Here is a 16905-nt window from a genome sequence, read left to right as displayed (position 1 = left end):
GCATTAAATTCAAAATTATGGGATTTTAGAGATTTTGGTAAACAAATCTTCAGTACCGTACCTTTATTATCAGCTTAAAAAATTGAAGTATGAACAAACACAGAACTTTTTCCAATATGAAAAAAAATTCTATCTGCTACCAGTACTTGTGAAAGAGTAATCAAGGGAACCAAGGTTATAGCGGTAATTAAAAGAATATAATCCAGGGACAAAGACCAGACATGGAAATCAGATACATACAACAAAGAACATAAAGTAACTAAAATCATACATACAAAGTAACAAAAGTAAATGAGCAACTCGGACTCCACTAAAAACTGGGAGCATGGACCAGGTGCACCGGTAGGGTGATTTACCTTTTAAACCACTTTGGTTTACTTGATTTGGTTGATTTACAAAAAATTTCAAAAGTTTACAAAAAGAGTCTACATTACTGAGTTACATAATTTATTACAATTTTGTGCAAAATAAGCAATAATTGTACTTCTATCTCAAGTTCAAATGAATTCAATATAATATGTGCATTGTCATTAAGAAGTCAATAAAGAATGGATCTCATAAAACATACAAATTATACAATCCTAACTTGTCTCAAACCGACCATTTTCTCTTTCACTGATGTTGATATAAGTGGACATAAACAATTATCTCTGTCTCTATGTAAAATAGGTGGTAATGTTTATGTGTCAACATCTATTTTACATTGTTGTTTAAGACACTACAATCAGTAGACTTGTAATGGGCTTGTTTAAGCATAGCCTTATCATAACCTTTCTATGATTCAAAAGAAATTAGTGGTCATCTGTCTGATATGTGGCTTTGGTGCTACTAAGACTGAAATGAGTCAGACAATTCAACAAGGCTGTCTCCTGCGCTGACTATAAAAAAATGGGTCTGTGAAATGACAAGTGGTATCTTTTTATTAACAGCTGAGCATGAGCATATAAGGTTTATTTTTTCATCCACGAAACTAAATCCTGATTTATAATGCAAAAAAACACTAATTAATCAGGTTTAATTGCTTAGGTCATTTGTTCATAACACTCACCCCCTCCCCCCCCACAAAAAAAAATAAATAAAAATGCCTGCTATTTGGTACCATTCACTGGGTACAAGCTTTTATTTTTAGAAGTTAATTATCCCACCACAAATACAAGTTTCTAATGCAATGTAAAATTTCTGTAGAAAAAAAGTAATTAGGCAAATGATATTGTTTATTTTAAAGAATCCTAAAACAAATAAACATTCGTCTTTGCACAAAATAAATAAAATATTGATAAAACTAACAGGTAAAAGTCCTTTTTGAGAGTATTAAGTAAGGGGTGATACGGAATTTACTGAACTGATAGTTAGATAGATAATAAGTTTAATATACCACCTCGGTTGTCTCTTGGTAGCATGCTTGGCTTGAGTGTGGGAGATCAAGGGTTATATCCCTGGCCAAGTTACACCAAATACTCAAAGCCAAGCACACAGTATTTCAGGGGATAAGAGTGACCACTGGTTGGCTTGGAGTCAGATTAATGTGTCTGACTTGGATGGCATACTACCTTTGGGCTGTCGTTTTTGTGAGCTCAAACAATAAACATCTGGCTCAGCATGTTGGACTAGTACAAAGCAGAGTCTGTTCTATTGGTGATTCATATTTGTCCTGAAATGCAAGAAATGTCTGCCATAGAATTTTAAACCATAATCAATCAATAAATAAGGTTAATATGATATAGATATTTTTTATATTTTTTTTGTAGAAATTTATGGCTCCACAGATTTCATTGTTTGGTGATGTGACAATAGAAGCCAATGCTTTGAACAATTATCGTGTGTATGGGACATTGATATTACTACTGTTGGGAGTGATAGTATTTATAGGTGTACGATTCGTCAGTAAATTTGCAGCACTATCATTAGCTTGTGTGATATTGTCTATATTCTGTATATATATTGGATTTTTTGTGTCAAATTCAGACAACAGTGTAAGGTAAGTTATTTATAGATTCATGTAAGGATCAGGCAGATAAGATATATACCATTATTGTGCTACTTGATATACACATTCAGTTTCCATAGAAAAAAATCCCTTACACCTTACAGTATAGATTCAGATGTAAAATTAGGATCAAACAATCACTCGTTAAGAAAGGAAGACAATTATTGAAGTATTCCTGCGAGGGGATTTGTTCAATTGTTCCAAATCTGATGGACAGATTTTAATTAAACTTCATAAAAAGATAAAGCATCATATATAGAATGATGGAAGATACAAACATAATTATTGCATGGTCCTTGCTAGAGGAGATTATCCAAATTAAAGGTTTTACATGTTCTAAGCTTGTAACCATTACAAAATTATTTGATGGATTTGGATTAAACTTCATCAGACATTTTGCTGTTCTGTGTAAATATGGATAAAAAGTTATTATGAGACACCTGCAAGGGAAAATATTCCAATATAAAGATGTTTCATTCTTGAAGTCCAAGTGTAGTGGGGATATATTTTTGTAAACTTAAACTTATCACTGTTATTCTCAAGAGGGTTTTCTAGGTGTGTACTTCCTTTCAGCTGAAAAAAAAAACATAAATTTTTCTCAGGCCTAAGATAATGAAATGTAGAATTTTTTGTTGTTGACTGTACAGTATATTAATAATTTCAGAACAAGAAAATTTAAAAATTTAGATAGTCAAGGCCAATCTGCTTCTACTTGGGCTGATATACCTAAGTCTTATATGCCAAATCTAAATACTACTTTAACAGTTCTTGAAGTTATAAACATGATAAATGTGATTAAGCACTTATGATAAAAAGAAAACCTTACTTAACATTGTTTATGAGGTATTAGATATTTTACCTTATTTGATCTTTTTTTTCAGTATATGTGTCTACTGAGACTCACTATTCACTATTTACCTAACATAAAAAAAAGTTAGGAGACAGAAAAAAAATCATAATTTTACAGTATTTATTAATACAGAATTTGGTCTTTTACCCTATTTGAACTTTGTTTTAGTACTGGTATATTCATTGGAGACCAACTTTTAACCTCTGCAGTATCTTTAGCCTTTTTGGCCGTCATTCCAGCATATGTGACCTTGGAGACTGACTTTTAACCTTTGCACTATCCTTATCCTGTTTGACCTTTATTTTAGTAAATGTTACCAGGGAGACCAAATTTTAACCTCTAAACTATCCTCATCCTATTTGGCCTTCATTTTCAGTATATGTTACCTTGGAGACATACTTTTAACCTCTAAATTATCCTTATCCTATTTGACCTTCATTTTAGTATGTGTTACGTTGGAGACTGACTTTTAACCTCTGTACTATCCGTATCCTATTTGACCTTCATTTCAGTATATGTTACCTTGGAGAACGACTTTTAACCTCTGCAGTTTCATTTGTGAATGGATCTATGTACTGTAGTAAGAACAATGATAGCGGTATATATGCTCATTACTGTACAGTTGGAGTCAATGAAACCTTGTGTACTGACTATTTTAATGAACAAGTAACGAAAGTTATACCTGGGATACCTGGACTGGCTAGTGGTGTTATCAATTGTAAGTAGAAAAATTCTACTCTACTGGTTAAGGAGTAGTTCTTGGTAGCAAGTAATTCTCGCCAACCAATTTTTCGTTCTTTCCTGTGAAAAATGAGTTCATGTAAAAAAATTAGGAAAAAATGTCCAACAGATTGCTGGTATTTTTGCTCTCAAAAATGAGTATGGTACAACGATTTTCATCAAGGAATAAAATTTTGTTGAGCAGATTGGCAAGAATTGCTTTGATCTTGAAAATGGAAAGATCTACTCTCTGACCAGTATACCATTTTATTATTTTTCAGTTGTAGACCGATGTTTGTATCTAAACTCAATGCAAGATGTGAATTTCAGGGTATAAATGATGTCTCTCCCACTTTGGTGGGGAGACATTTTGTTTTGCCATGTCCGTCACACTTTTGTAAGTGTAACTCCTCAGAAAACCACTGCACCAAATTTCATTAAAAAATACTGGTATGTAGATAAGGATACATTTTTCATGCAAGTTTCATAGTTTATTCTTTTTTTACATTGTTTTTAAGATTTTTAATTGTGACTGTAATTAATTTATTTGATAATTGCATAAGTACCACTTAAGTATGGAGATTGTTGTGTCATATTTGATAATTTGTCATCATCAATTCTGATCTGATGGTCCTGTAAAAGTAGTTACTGAGGTGTCAACAGCAAACTCATTTTGCAATCATCAATTCCAAAATTGACAACTCTAAATCTTTTAATACAATGCAGGTCACTGGCATCTCTTAATAAATTAGTATGATGTATGAATTAGCTAGTGTGTAGTGATATATACGTTTGTAAAACTGTCCCAATGTGTTATCAGTACAATAGCAAAATATAGAAGACATTTTAACTTGTTCTCCTAATAGGTCAAAGGACTATTTCAACATAGCCGCAGACTTTTAGTAGGTAAAACTCCTAAGCACAGCTTTTGTTTTTTGTACTGGATTACCAACTCAAGGTTTTAAGATTGTTAAACACTTTTATTTATTGTATTGCAGCTAATTTACACAGTCGGTATACTATGAAGGACAGAATTATAGGTGAAGAAACCCATGGCAACAGAGAACACGGTGAAATCGTAGCTGATATTACTTCCAATTTCATGGTGCTTTTAGCCATTTACTTTCCGTCGGTTACTGGTAATTTATTTTTTCTGGAAATTATGACATAATATTAATTTCATTCTTCATAGAGAAGATATCAGGCTTACATCGATTTCCCCAAAGACTTTTTTAGTCAACCAAATTTATTTTTTTAAATATAAAAAATGTGTTTTTGGATTAAAAAGAAAAAAAAACAAAGAAAACATTCAGCTTTGTATCACTAATGGGGGAATGTGGAGGGCTTTGCTGTTGTTTTTGTTTCTTTGAAAAACAGAAGTATCAATGAAGTTAGTAATGAAAATAATTGAAACTAAACTATTTTCTACTTTCACTGTCATTTTACTCACATCAGTTTCCTATTTTAGAAGAGAATTCCCACATAATCTAATTAGGTAGCATTTTCTTAAAAACTTTACAATGCCATTGTTTGTTTCATGCATATGTAGAAGTTCATCTTAATTTATTTATAGGGATACGTAAATAAAGACCAGGAAAATGCTCATTATATTTTGTTCCACTATAGAGATTTGATTATGCATCTGCTCAACAATATTCATCTAAGATTCCAACTGGAATATTGGTTTTAATTTCATATATGGCTACATGTTCATATCCACTCGTTACATAATGTTAACAATAAAACCCCTAAATAGAAATGAAGTCTGGGAATTAAATGCTGATTTACATCAGAATAACTTTAGAACAAAGCATTTAAAGTGGTTTTTTTTTCTTTTTTTTAGAGAAGAAAATAATATCCCTGTATCATGACTTGATGGCATTGTACTGCTGAATAATAAATCCATTGCTAGAAGTTGTCAATTGGGGATTGGCCATCAATCCACCTTAGTTTATGATCTATGTTATGAGACATCTTATTGCTTCCAGCACCTTTAATATCTCTTGAGACTGTTCTAATAATTCCATTTAAATATAAACTTATTCACTGGACAAAATTTGAAAATAACTCGTGAATTTCAAATTACAATCTATTCCTGTTAAGCACTGTTAGAAGTTTTGATGAGATGTAGCACAACAAATATATATATACTCCCATTAAGAAATTAAAAAATTGTTATGCATTCAGATTTTTATACATTTGTATCAAATAAAAATGATGAATTTTGACTACTTTCCATTATTCAATTGAAGAGTTTCATTATATCACAAAAGATAACTCTCATTGTACTAAAAAAATACCAAAGTCAACCAGTCTTTCTTTTGCAAGTAGTAATTGATGGTGAAGCTGTTTTTTGTAGAACTTAATTTTTGAGTGTCCAATACAAAAAAGCTTATAGTTGATCTGGACTGTGAGGAACTACTTTTGTAGTAACATCCAATATGGAACTTTCTGTTGCACTGTAAGGATAAAGTATATGGTAGTCGTGTATCATAAATCAGAATATGCTGAATAACAATATTCTTTTGACAGGTATAATGGCAGGATCTAACAGGTCAGGAGATTTGGCTGATGCCTCTAGATCTATACCAGTGGGAACCATTCTAGCTATTACCACAACATCTTTTGTCTGTATCCTTTTACCTATCACAGTTTTCTATGGTTTGATTGTGACATGCCAGTCCTGAATTTTGGTATATGCTTTTGACATTGGGCATGAGGATAGATCTGCTCAAGACAATGTGTTTTGTACATTGGTTGGTGATTGACCTTGATATTTGGTCGAGATCAAATTAATGATTTTTGCATGGCAGTTTTGTGTCTGGACCGTAACTTTTTTTATCTTTTGGTGTAGGCTTTTGTTATTTGGCATTAGAGTACATCAGCTCCAGCCGATGTGTCGCATACCATGATTGGTGATCTTTGACTTTGAACTTTGTTCTCATGGTCAAATTAATGATTTTTTGCTTTAATTGGGGTTTCAGTCTACCTTGAAAACTAAAACTTGATCAATATGTAAAACCCCTTACAAAAACTAGTGGTAGTAAAATCCACAAGTTAAAAACTACAAATAATGAAATTTTGACTAATAAACAAATGATACCCACTTACAAAAATACCTTCATATGTGACAATATCAGGATTTTTCTTGTTTTTTTCATTACCAGTAATTTAGTATTTATCCTTAACCAAATCTAGATGTTACATGTGTTATATTTTTTGCTGCTTTGATTGAAGGAGATTTGATGAGAGACAAGTAAGATATATTTTCATATTTAGATTGTTTAGAAAGAGGGAATTGATGAAGAGATCATCAGGAAATTTTCCATGAAGTTGTATTATAAAATGCAATGATTCTCATTGAAGAAAATGTATACTGTGATGTCAGAGTAATGGTCCAATGGTGATAGTTTGCAATTAGGATACCACTCCTATACAACAGTATGAAATACATGTATAATACCTGTATACATGTATATATTGTGTATTGAATTAAACACAGAAGAGAACACCATGAAGACAATGTGTGAAGAAAAAGTCACATACATAACCTAGGAACTAAAAAGTGCATGGATGAAAATATAGAATTAAGTCCGCTCTGAAGTTCCATCAATATCAGATTGACCCTGATAGAATGAGATGCAATACTGATGACGCTTTGTGCCATAGCAAGTATGGCTCAACATTTTAATTTGTAATGAATGATAATAATCAAAATAATGTGAGGAATAAATTAATCAGGATCAAGCAGAACATTGAAAAATGGACTACATGTAATTACAAAAGAAGTAGCCAATTATCTTTCGCCCATGATCATAGGTAATGAATTTCTTTTGAAGAATTTATATTGGTTATGTTAATCGTCAAGACATTTTTTTCTCATGAGTCTTGTATTTTCCAAACTATTGCAGGTTTGGAGAGAGTATAAATGCTGGGTTGGTTGTTGCCAAACTTTCTTGGCCAAATGAATGGGTGATTTTGATTGGTTCATTTTTGTCCACTCTTGGAGCAGGATTACAGAGTTTAACAGGTTAGATCAGTATTACATTTTGAATAGTAGATGACATACTGACTTCAACATCAACAAATGATAAGGTAACAAAATATAAAAAAACACCAACAATCAATCAGTTTGCATATCCATTTAAAATTTTTGAGTATAACTTCATCTAGCAATCATGCAAAAGCTGATAATTAGTGTACACCAAAACATTTTGACTGTAATTCCTTCAGAAGACTGGGTTTTCAACAAAGAAAGTGTCAGTTAAATGTGGTTTAGTAGATATTAAGAGCTAAATTGTAGTTGGTTTCTATTATGAAAAGAGTAGAGAACATTGACCACTAAAAATGGACTTAGATTAACATTTATCAGTATAAAGTCTCATGTATACAACATTAATATAGAAAATGGACAATGCTGGAACTAATAAAGTGGTCTATTGAATACAGATTAGGCTACTGAAAGTTGAATATCAATTAGTTATAGATCACACTCAGCATGATTTTTAGACAGAACTGTACTTTGATAAACAGTGATGACCTCATTGAAAACTTAAGTCTTGTCATAAATGGAGACCAAAGTTGTGTCTGCTACATTAAGTTTTGCATAAACCTTAGTTTTGCACTTGTTCATTCATAGCCCCCACAAATAAAGTAACTTATTTTTGTGGATAATAAATATCTTGAATTTGTAGGTGTCTGTTAAATCTCAAATTTTATATTGAATTTACTATTGAAACCACAGATAGTTATATGAAAGTCTTAAACTCATTAATAATGGGAACTGTTGTGTAGTGTTTTCTGGCTGTGATTCTAATGAAAATTACCATATGAAAACTATTATAAAAATGTAAATAAAGCTTTTTATTATCAGCTTTAGATATGATTAAAGTATATAAAGTTATGTTATAATTCAATTACAATTGACAAGTGAAGTGTGAAAATACTATGAAACTATGAAAAATTACTGTTGGTTTGCTGATCGTCAGATTTCGAATTACTGGAACATTTACGGTAAAAGCTAGAGTTATCCTTTTGTGTAACATAGTTCCCTTTCCGATATAACGAAAGACAACAAATATTAGGGTTGCAGACGAATATTGTCAGAAGTGCAGATTAGGCATAATAAGGGGTTATTAATAATAAACAGCCCAAAAATTTTCTGGTATTAACCTTGCTGACAAGCAAAATCCTTGGGCAAAACAAGAAACGCTCATGAAAGACGTCAATTGCATGGACAAGTTCCTGGACTAAAATATTATGGGAAATCCTGTAAATGGCATCAGAATAAGTTATAGCTATGAAATACATTTGCACTACAGGAACAAACATTTAAATTACACAGTTCTATTACTGTAAATGTCCATTTTACCACTAATCCTAGCTGGCCTTAGGTTACTCCTTGCCTTGCGGTTAAATCTTATTTTACAGTTAAAACTTCCGTTTATAGGTGCCCCTCGTTTACTCCAAGCCATTGCCTGTGATGGAGTGTTGCCGTTCCTGAACATCTTCAGTGTGACTACCAAGAGAGGAGAACCATTTAGAGCCCTATTACTGACTGTACTGATATCAGAGATAGGCATCTGTATAGCTAATCTGGATTATGTTGCTCCTATCATAACAATGTAGGTATTTTTTTATGGGTTGTTGTAGTTGTCTCCCCTCTTTCCTTGCTATCTATTGTCCTGTCCATATGTCCTTCAGAGACTGTGTGTCTTCAGTCTTTTGTGTTTGTTTTCATTTTTTTTGCAGTGAATTTTTCATTAATAAATGTAAAGGTATTAATTTTAGCAGTTGTTGATTTTCACAGATTCTGTCAAGTGAATATATTCACTGGTGTCAACTTTCATGGTTGTTATAGTGTTAAAAATCAATTTCACAGGTACTATTTTTTGTGCTTTCCTATCTGCCACGAGTATAACAAAAATGTGTTCACCAGGAAAATTAATGTGTTTACAGTATTTGATGTAGCAGAAAAACTTTTAAATCAAAGCCTAGTTTTACATTTGCTTGGTACTGAATACTCACACACAGAATGTTAGCCTCGTAATGTCCTGTTGGGAAGTTTTAGGCAGATAGACTGCTGAGTAATTTTTTATTGTACTAAGTTTATTGAAGGTTAGATTGTATAAATAAGTAAAAACAATTAAATCTGTATTTGAAAATATAATAATGACTTTAGAATGTCTTATTTTGAACTTCATTACAGGTTTTTCTTGATGTGCTATGGTTTCGTAAACATGGCCTGTGCTTTACAGACATTACTAAGAACACCAAGTTGGAGACCGAGGTTCCAGTTTTATCACTGGTAAGTACTATTAAGTAGGTTATTATTGTAGTTTCTATCAAATATTATATAGATGTGCAATTAAAAATGGAGCACTCTCTCATTTTAATTCACAAATTTTCGTGTCCTATTTGAATATGAGTTATAAAGTAGAAAAATATGTTATCAGGATTTCAAATTGTCCTGTGTATAACCCTGATGTTTGTGTTTCAGGACTCAATCATTACTAGGACTTGCCCTGTGTATAACCCTGATGTTTATATTTCAGGACTCTATCATTACTAGGACTTGCCCTGTGTATAACCCTGATGTTTACATCAGGAATGTGTCATTACTAGGACTTGACCTGTATATTCTGTAACCCATATTTTTATATTTCAGGACTCAATCATTACTAGGACTTGCCCTGTGTATAACCCTGATGTTTATATTTCAGGACTCTATCATTAGTAGGACTTGCCCTGTGTATAACCCTGACATTTATATTTCAGGACTCTATCATTACTAGGGCTTGCCCTGTGTATAACCCTGATGTTTATATCTAGTTGGTACTATGCTCTTACTGCCATTTGTCTTGCTGCTCTGATATACAAATATATTGAATACAAAGGGTTTGTATAAATAAATTTTGATATTCATAATATTTTTTTCTGCTTTTAACTGGATAATATTTGATTAAAGTCTTAAGCCTTTGTCCCAAACTTAATCGCACAATTTTGTTCCGTGAGTGTAGAATTTATATTACAGGCTTTCACTTCTATCTCTGTCAATATGTAGGGCTACAAGCTTTGTGACATTTGGACCCAAAATTTGTTGCTTAAAATGCAATAAGTATACCACTTCAGGCCTTTTACTAAGAGGCCTTACCAGGTACTTTTACCCTTCTAAGCTACTGAAAGGTACCACCAGAATTTTTTTTAGTACATAACAGATATAAAAGATCACAATTATTTTTTAATTTATTTAATATACATTTAGTGAAACTAGTTTCTTAGCTATACTTATAACATTTGTACTGTTTTAAAAATTTTTTCAGTGCTGAAAAGGAATGGGGTGATGGAATCCGTGGTTTGGCCATGTCAGCAGCTAGATATTCTCTCTTACGACTACAGCAAGGACCTCCACACACCAAGAATTGGAGGTAAGTCTTGTTTTGGTAGTCTTTGTTTTAAAACTTCCTGGAGTACAGGTTGATTTCCTTTGTTCAATATTTTTAAGGAGAAAGTATTTCTTCTTTGTAAGGATTGTTTTTATACTCCCACTCTTTAGGATGAAATTTGATCAAATTAACAAAAAAAACTTGCTTTTGTGACATTTCTATGAAGGAAATATTGGCTACATTCTTTGTTAATATATATAGTTAAATATTTCTACCATAAATGCTGATTAAGACAAATTTTGACAAAATATTAGTTGTCTAAGCATGTGGGCTATATTTTTCGATCAAATACCCACATGCAAACCTCTCAGTTCCATAAATACTGGTACTAATTTGTAGTTAATAATTGAGTAATTGTTTTTCTAGACCTCAGTTGCTGGTGCTAATGAAGATGAACACCGATTTGACACCAAAGTATCCTAAAATGGTCACATTTGCCAGTCAACTGAAAGCAGGTAAAAAATTTCAATACTTCTTATATTGTTTTCTTTTTTTGTTCAATAAACCAAAAAGAGATTAATTTTCATTGGCTTTTACACAACTTTTGAATCAAATGTCTTAAAAAAGATGAACCAACCACTGAATGATATCTTGGAAAGTTTGTTACATTATTTTACCCCCACTCAGTGAGTTGCTGTGTGATATTAACTTCCTGTACGAGTGGTGATATGTATATACACACGACAACCTGTGCAACTTCATGTTTTTCTTTTTTCATATTCATGAGTATATGCTTTATTCCAATACAATATTAAGTCAATAAGAATCATGTATAAAGCATATATTTGTTTTGATCATAATGATTTTAATTAAGTGCTACTGGTAAGTAAAAGATGGCAAAAACTCAAACTTACCTGATATATCACGATTTCTTTGTTGAAAAAAAGTTTTCTCATTGCAACTTTAAAAAAACATTCATATCAAAATTACAATATTCAAAATCATATTTGAGACATGGGATTTTGAAGCTGAAAGAAAAAAAAAACATGTGTATCAGTACCCATTCATATAGCATGCATTTAAGACAATAGTAATGCAATTTTTCTAACTTCATGTGAAAAGTGTAAAAAGGTCATTTGTGGAATGAATTGATTTACACTGTATGTTATATGGAACTTAAATCATGATATTCTCATTTCCTTTTTAATTTACTCCTACTCCGTGTGTGGGTGGTATATTGGAATCACCTTGTTCGTCCAACTGTTGGAATTAAGTTGCAATTATTTCAGCTTCCAGCTGATAATTGTAAATGGGGCATATGTTGTAAATGGTTTTGGTTGCTGTCCAACATAAACTCTCTGTTTTGTGGGACTTGGCCATTTTTCGTCGCAAAAAATCTCAGCTGCCACTAGACAAATTGATTTCAAAATGTGGTATAGTGCTTTACTAGATAAGGAATACCTTACAAGCAATTATCTTCAATATCATATCCTTGTTTCATGGGACTTGTATTCTCCAGAGGAGGAATACTTCGCATGACAACGAGTGCAATTTCATGTTTTGAAATTACATTTTGGTATATATATGACAAAAGCATGTTACCAATGTTAGTGCTACAAAAACTTGATGAAAGACAGATCGTATACAAATTCTCCTTTTTCCCATAGGTAAAGGACTGACCTTAATCAACTCAACATTACAAGGAGACTATAGTGAGAAGTATGCTGATGCCCAGGCAGCTAAACAGTCTCTTAATAAACTAATAGAAACCACTGGTATCAAAGGATTTGCCGATGTTGTCATTGCTAAAGATGTCACCGATGGACTTTGTCATTTGTAAGTTTTATTGTGGAAGTTCTAAAAATTTATTCTTCAAAGAAGAAGTGCAATTTTACATTTATAAAAAATAGGTGCAATACCATGTAGTGTCTGCCTTTCAAAAAGAAGCAATTAATCATATTCCCAAAAGTTCAAATGAATATGATATCCTTTAAACTAATTCTAGGACTGGAATTGGCATATAATAAAAATGGCTGCACAGATACAGAACTCTGTTGTTTTTTGTTTTTTTTTTAAGATTATGATAAAGTAGTTTAATACATACTAGAAGTATATGCTTCTGTTTTTACAGAATACAAAACTCTGGTTTAGGAGGATTACGTCATAATACAGTTATGATAGGCTGGCCATATGGTTGGAGACATAGTGGGGAGGAGAGAAGTTACAAAGTTTTTGTTGGTATGTGTCCAACTTGATTACCTTGATTTAGGTCATTTAGAAATTTGATGGTGGCAATTTCAGAAACTGGCCAAATATCAGCAAAAAATATGAACAATAACTGTTGCCATCGAATCTCATTGGACCCCTCTAAATTCTCTTATATCAGTACATTTAAATGCAATGTAATATAATCTGACACTCCTATGCTACTGAAATATGTCTGTTTATATTTCTTCAGATTTACATTTGTGTGTTGAAAAAGTAATAGTTCTCAATATCTTTAAACTTATGCTATCTGGGAAAAATGTTTTTATTATTTTGAAGTTTTTAAATAGACAGAATGTCCCCTGGAAGTGCTGATCATGAATTTACCATTACTTTTGTATCTACTGGAATTAAAAGAAATATTACATTGTTACATGTTCTAAAATTGATATTCATTAGGTATAACCTTATCTTTGTAGATGCCATTAAGAACATAAATGCCGGTCAGATGGCCTTGTTAGCTGTGAAAGGAATTAATCAGTTCCCAGATACATCGGAGAAGTTGACCGGTACTGTAGATATTTGGTGGATAGTACATGATGGCGGCATGCTGATGTTACTGCCATTCTTACTAAAACAGCATAAAACATTCAAAAATTGTAGACTGAGGATATTTACTGTAGCTCGTATCCTTTGGCAAACAAAAATGTTGTGTTGTATTCACTTTTTCTCTGTATTAGTCAAAGATATATGATGATCGTCATGTTTGTTTGTCTGTTCATCCATCATTTTTAATTTCTGGGTAATATTTGAAGTACTGCTGGGCCAAACCTTTGTGAATTTTAACCCAATATTGTGGACAAGAAAGTACTGGTCAAGATAAGTTATGGTGTATAATTGTAGTTATGGCCCTTCCTTTTTTTGAGAACTTCGAATGGAGGTGTCTGTTATCACCAGATTAATATTCTCTTGTTGCATTGTTTGTTTTTTTCCATATTTGTGTCCTGGAATACAGTAATCATATTAAGTTTTGCGGATTCAAACAATGAATAGCGTTATATAGGGTGAAAAACCAATTTCGTGAGTACTATTTTTAGCGGCTTTCTGTCTGCCACGTAAACAGCGAAATTTGGTAAACCACAAAAATTAGTATGTTTACAATTGTTTGTGAAATCTTTGCTGTAGTCATTGTTATAGTTTCTTCCCCTTGTATAGAGTATTATAACAATTTTAAAGAGTTAATTCATTGCAAATTATCTGTTACAAATATGGCAAAAAAAGCCATGAAAAGTTCACAATTATTGAAGCAGTAGAATCTGTTTGTTTGAAATGTTTTAATAATTCCCATTCCCAACAAAAATACAAATTCACACTATTTTTTAAAAATAGACAAATTTGGGTTTGAGATATGAAGAACCTAATTACCACATGAACCAAGCTCTGTCAATTCCTTTCATTTGTAAAGAAATCAATAAGTACCACAATAACTTATACAGTACAAGACCTTTCAGAATAGATTTAGATCAGTACTTTTCTTTAACATAATAATAGAACTTGAGGATAATACAGTACAAATGAAGAAAGATTTAGAGACGTTTATGTATCAGCTGAGAATCACTGCCGAAGTGGAAGTAGTTGAAATGGTAAGTAAATTAATCTTTTTGACACCCTCGAACAAGTAAGGGGAGGTTTATGGTTCCATCACTCTCAGTCTCGCAAGTTGTATCATTATAGGCTACACCATTATGATATATATATTTTTTTAATTTTTATTTTATAACATTAATATTTAAAAAAATGGTTTTAAATATATCTGTCATTCAGATTCTGACATTCAATTTAGCATTACCAAACCCGTAGCTTATAAAAGGTAACATGATGACATGTTAAATACAATATCAATTTAACAGTGTGGAAGTCTTTAAAATGCTTTTACCGTGTGGGTCTGTTTATATTATATTATGGGAAGCATTTTGCACCTGGGTCTATATATATAAATATAGAACATTTTCTTCTGCAGAGTAACAGTGACATATCAGCCTATACTTATGAGAGAACATTAATGATGGAACAAAGATCAGAAATGTTGAAAGTTCTGAGGAGAGGATCAAAAACAGGTCTGGAGGTAAGAATTTGATGTGATCTAGATTATATTATAGAGATTCAGAGTTAATTAAGACATTTCATACACTGTCAGTCTGAAATATAACAAAATGAAATGTTCTGTTTTACCCAAAGATATTTATTAGAGCAATGTAAAAGAAACCTTTTTCGTGTTTTTACAGTGATAGGGGTATCCATCCTTCCATCTTGTCTTTGTTTTTTTTTATTTTATCTGTCACTTGAAATCATACTGATTTTTTGAATAATATTAGGACATTTTTGTCATTTCATGTAAAATTAATTTATGTTGTAGCCACAGACAATCATAGATTCCTCACATTTAAAGACACCAATGCATTTGAAAGCCAAACTGGAGACAGTAGATGAGGATGGACCTTCTGAGAGTTCCACAGATACTGATACAATTGATAAAAATCAATTCACTTTTACACCATCAAATAATTCTAAGTCAGTCACATCTCTTACCAATCCTTCAAATGATCTGCTAAGTATCAAACCGTAAGTATTTCTTACAAATCTCTTAATAGGCCATTCAAAGTAAATTTCCTGATTCTCAGGTCATTATTCATGAAAACAAGAAAAAAGGTGGGAAACATTTTTTTCCTAATAAAAGTGATAAGCACACTTTTAACATTGTTGATAGGAAGAAAAACTATGATGGTGGTTTGGTTAAAATGGGTTCTGAGGCTGTCTCACATTAGATGAGGGAGCATTTCAGAACCAAGAAATCAATTATAGCTGGCCTTAGTTAAACCAATCAATTCAATATCAAACCATAAGAAATGCTCATCTTCGAATACATCTAAATAAGGTATTTGTCAAAGCTTTTCCATCACTCCATTATTTGAAAAAAACGAAGCTGTAACAATACATGTACATAACAAAACAAAAAAACAATGGCAAATGATTTGTCTTTAATTGACCAGAAAGTTACAAAAAAACACCAACTATTTTATAGTATGTATACAGTCTGTAATACATTTTATTCAATTCAACATTACAAAAAATTGAATTTGCATTGATCAGACTGTTAGTAAATGTTCAAACAAGAACTAACTTCATACATATGAATCATGCTTTACACTAGTAAATGCAAATGGTTTTCATCCTTAATTTCGTAACTTTGCATTTGTTTTTCAGAGATAAGAAGAATGTGAGAAGAATGCATACAGCTGTAAGGCTGAATGAAGTAATATTAGAGAAATCTCATGAAGCACAACTTGTGATATTGAATCTCCCGGCTCCACCCAAGTCACAAGCAGGAGAACTAAACTGTATCCTTCATAAAAAATCTCATCATTATTACACATTAATGCTTTTAAGCTTCTAGGGGCATTAATTTTTTCTTCTGTCTATTTTTATGTGCAAATATATCTGTTGTACATATTTTGTATGTTCTGTCTTTCTATATGACAATTTTTTCCAAAAGTGTGTTTTGTTATTATTAAAGGTTCCCTGTTTTGCTATTATGAAAGGAAAGAAAGTTAGAATTTTGTTTTTGTAGGTCATTTTGGGGGCAGTAAAACTGATGATAGTATCAACCTGTAAATGCTTAAAGATGATATGTAGTTAGTGTTCTTGAACTCCCTTTTCTGGTTACTTTGCGGAATGTGAAATTTAGCCTGGGGAAAACT

The 16905-nt window shown here is 31.8% G+C and overlaps 1 protein-coding gene across 8 annotated transcripts in view; it reads left to right on the top strand.

The window, feature by feature from the left end:
* LOC148616835 (solute carrier family 12 member 4-like) overlaps nt 1-16905 on the top strand; it is a 54765-nt gene that overhangs the window by 32166 nt on the left and 5694 nt on the right. For all 8 annotated transcript variants that reach the window (XM_088583943.1, XM_088583942.1, XM_088583941.1 and 5 more), the window contains 18 exons: nt 1749-1978; nt 3350-3555; nt 4556-4696; nt 6090-6188; nt 6756-6813; nt 7469-7587; nt 9007-9181; nt 9766-9864; nt 10335-10454; nt 10880-10984; nt 11369-11457; nt 12610-12778; nt 13074-13180; nt 13627-13833; nt 14699-14790; nt 15168-15272; nt 15564-15769; nt 16412-16545. In XM_088583943.1, coding sequence (XP_088440069.1) covers nt 1749-1978; nt 3350-3555; nt 4556-4696; nt 6090-6188; nt 6756-6813; nt 7469-7587; nt 9007-9181; nt 9766-9864; nt 10335-10454; nt 10880-10984; nt 11369-11457; nt 12610-12778; nt 13074-13180; nt 13627-13833; nt 14699-14790; nt 15168-15272; nt 15564-15769; nt 16412-16545 — 2461 coding nt within the window. The remainder of the gene's footprint in view (nt 1-1748; nt 1979-3349; nt 3556-4555; nt 4697-6089; nt 6189-6755; nt 6814-7468; nt 7588-9006; nt 9182-9765; nt 9865-10334; nt 10455-10879; nt 10985-11368; nt 11458-12609; nt 12779-13073; nt 13181-13626; nt 13834-14698; nt 14791-15167; nt 15273-15563; nt 15770-16411; nt 16546-16905) is intronic.

Source organism: Perna viridis, chromosome 5 (genome assembly GCF_037379345.1).
Source record: "Perna viridis isolate PV_CMFRI_1.1 ecotype Kerala chromosome 5, ASM3737934v1, whole genome shotgun sequence".
In the NCBI taxonomy this organism is placed as follows: Eukaryota; Metazoa; Mollusca; class Bivalvia; order Mytilida; family Mytilidae; genus Perna; species Perna viridis.
Note: the sequence above shows the minus strand (reverse complement) of the source record. Positions and strands in the feature narration are given on the sequence as shown.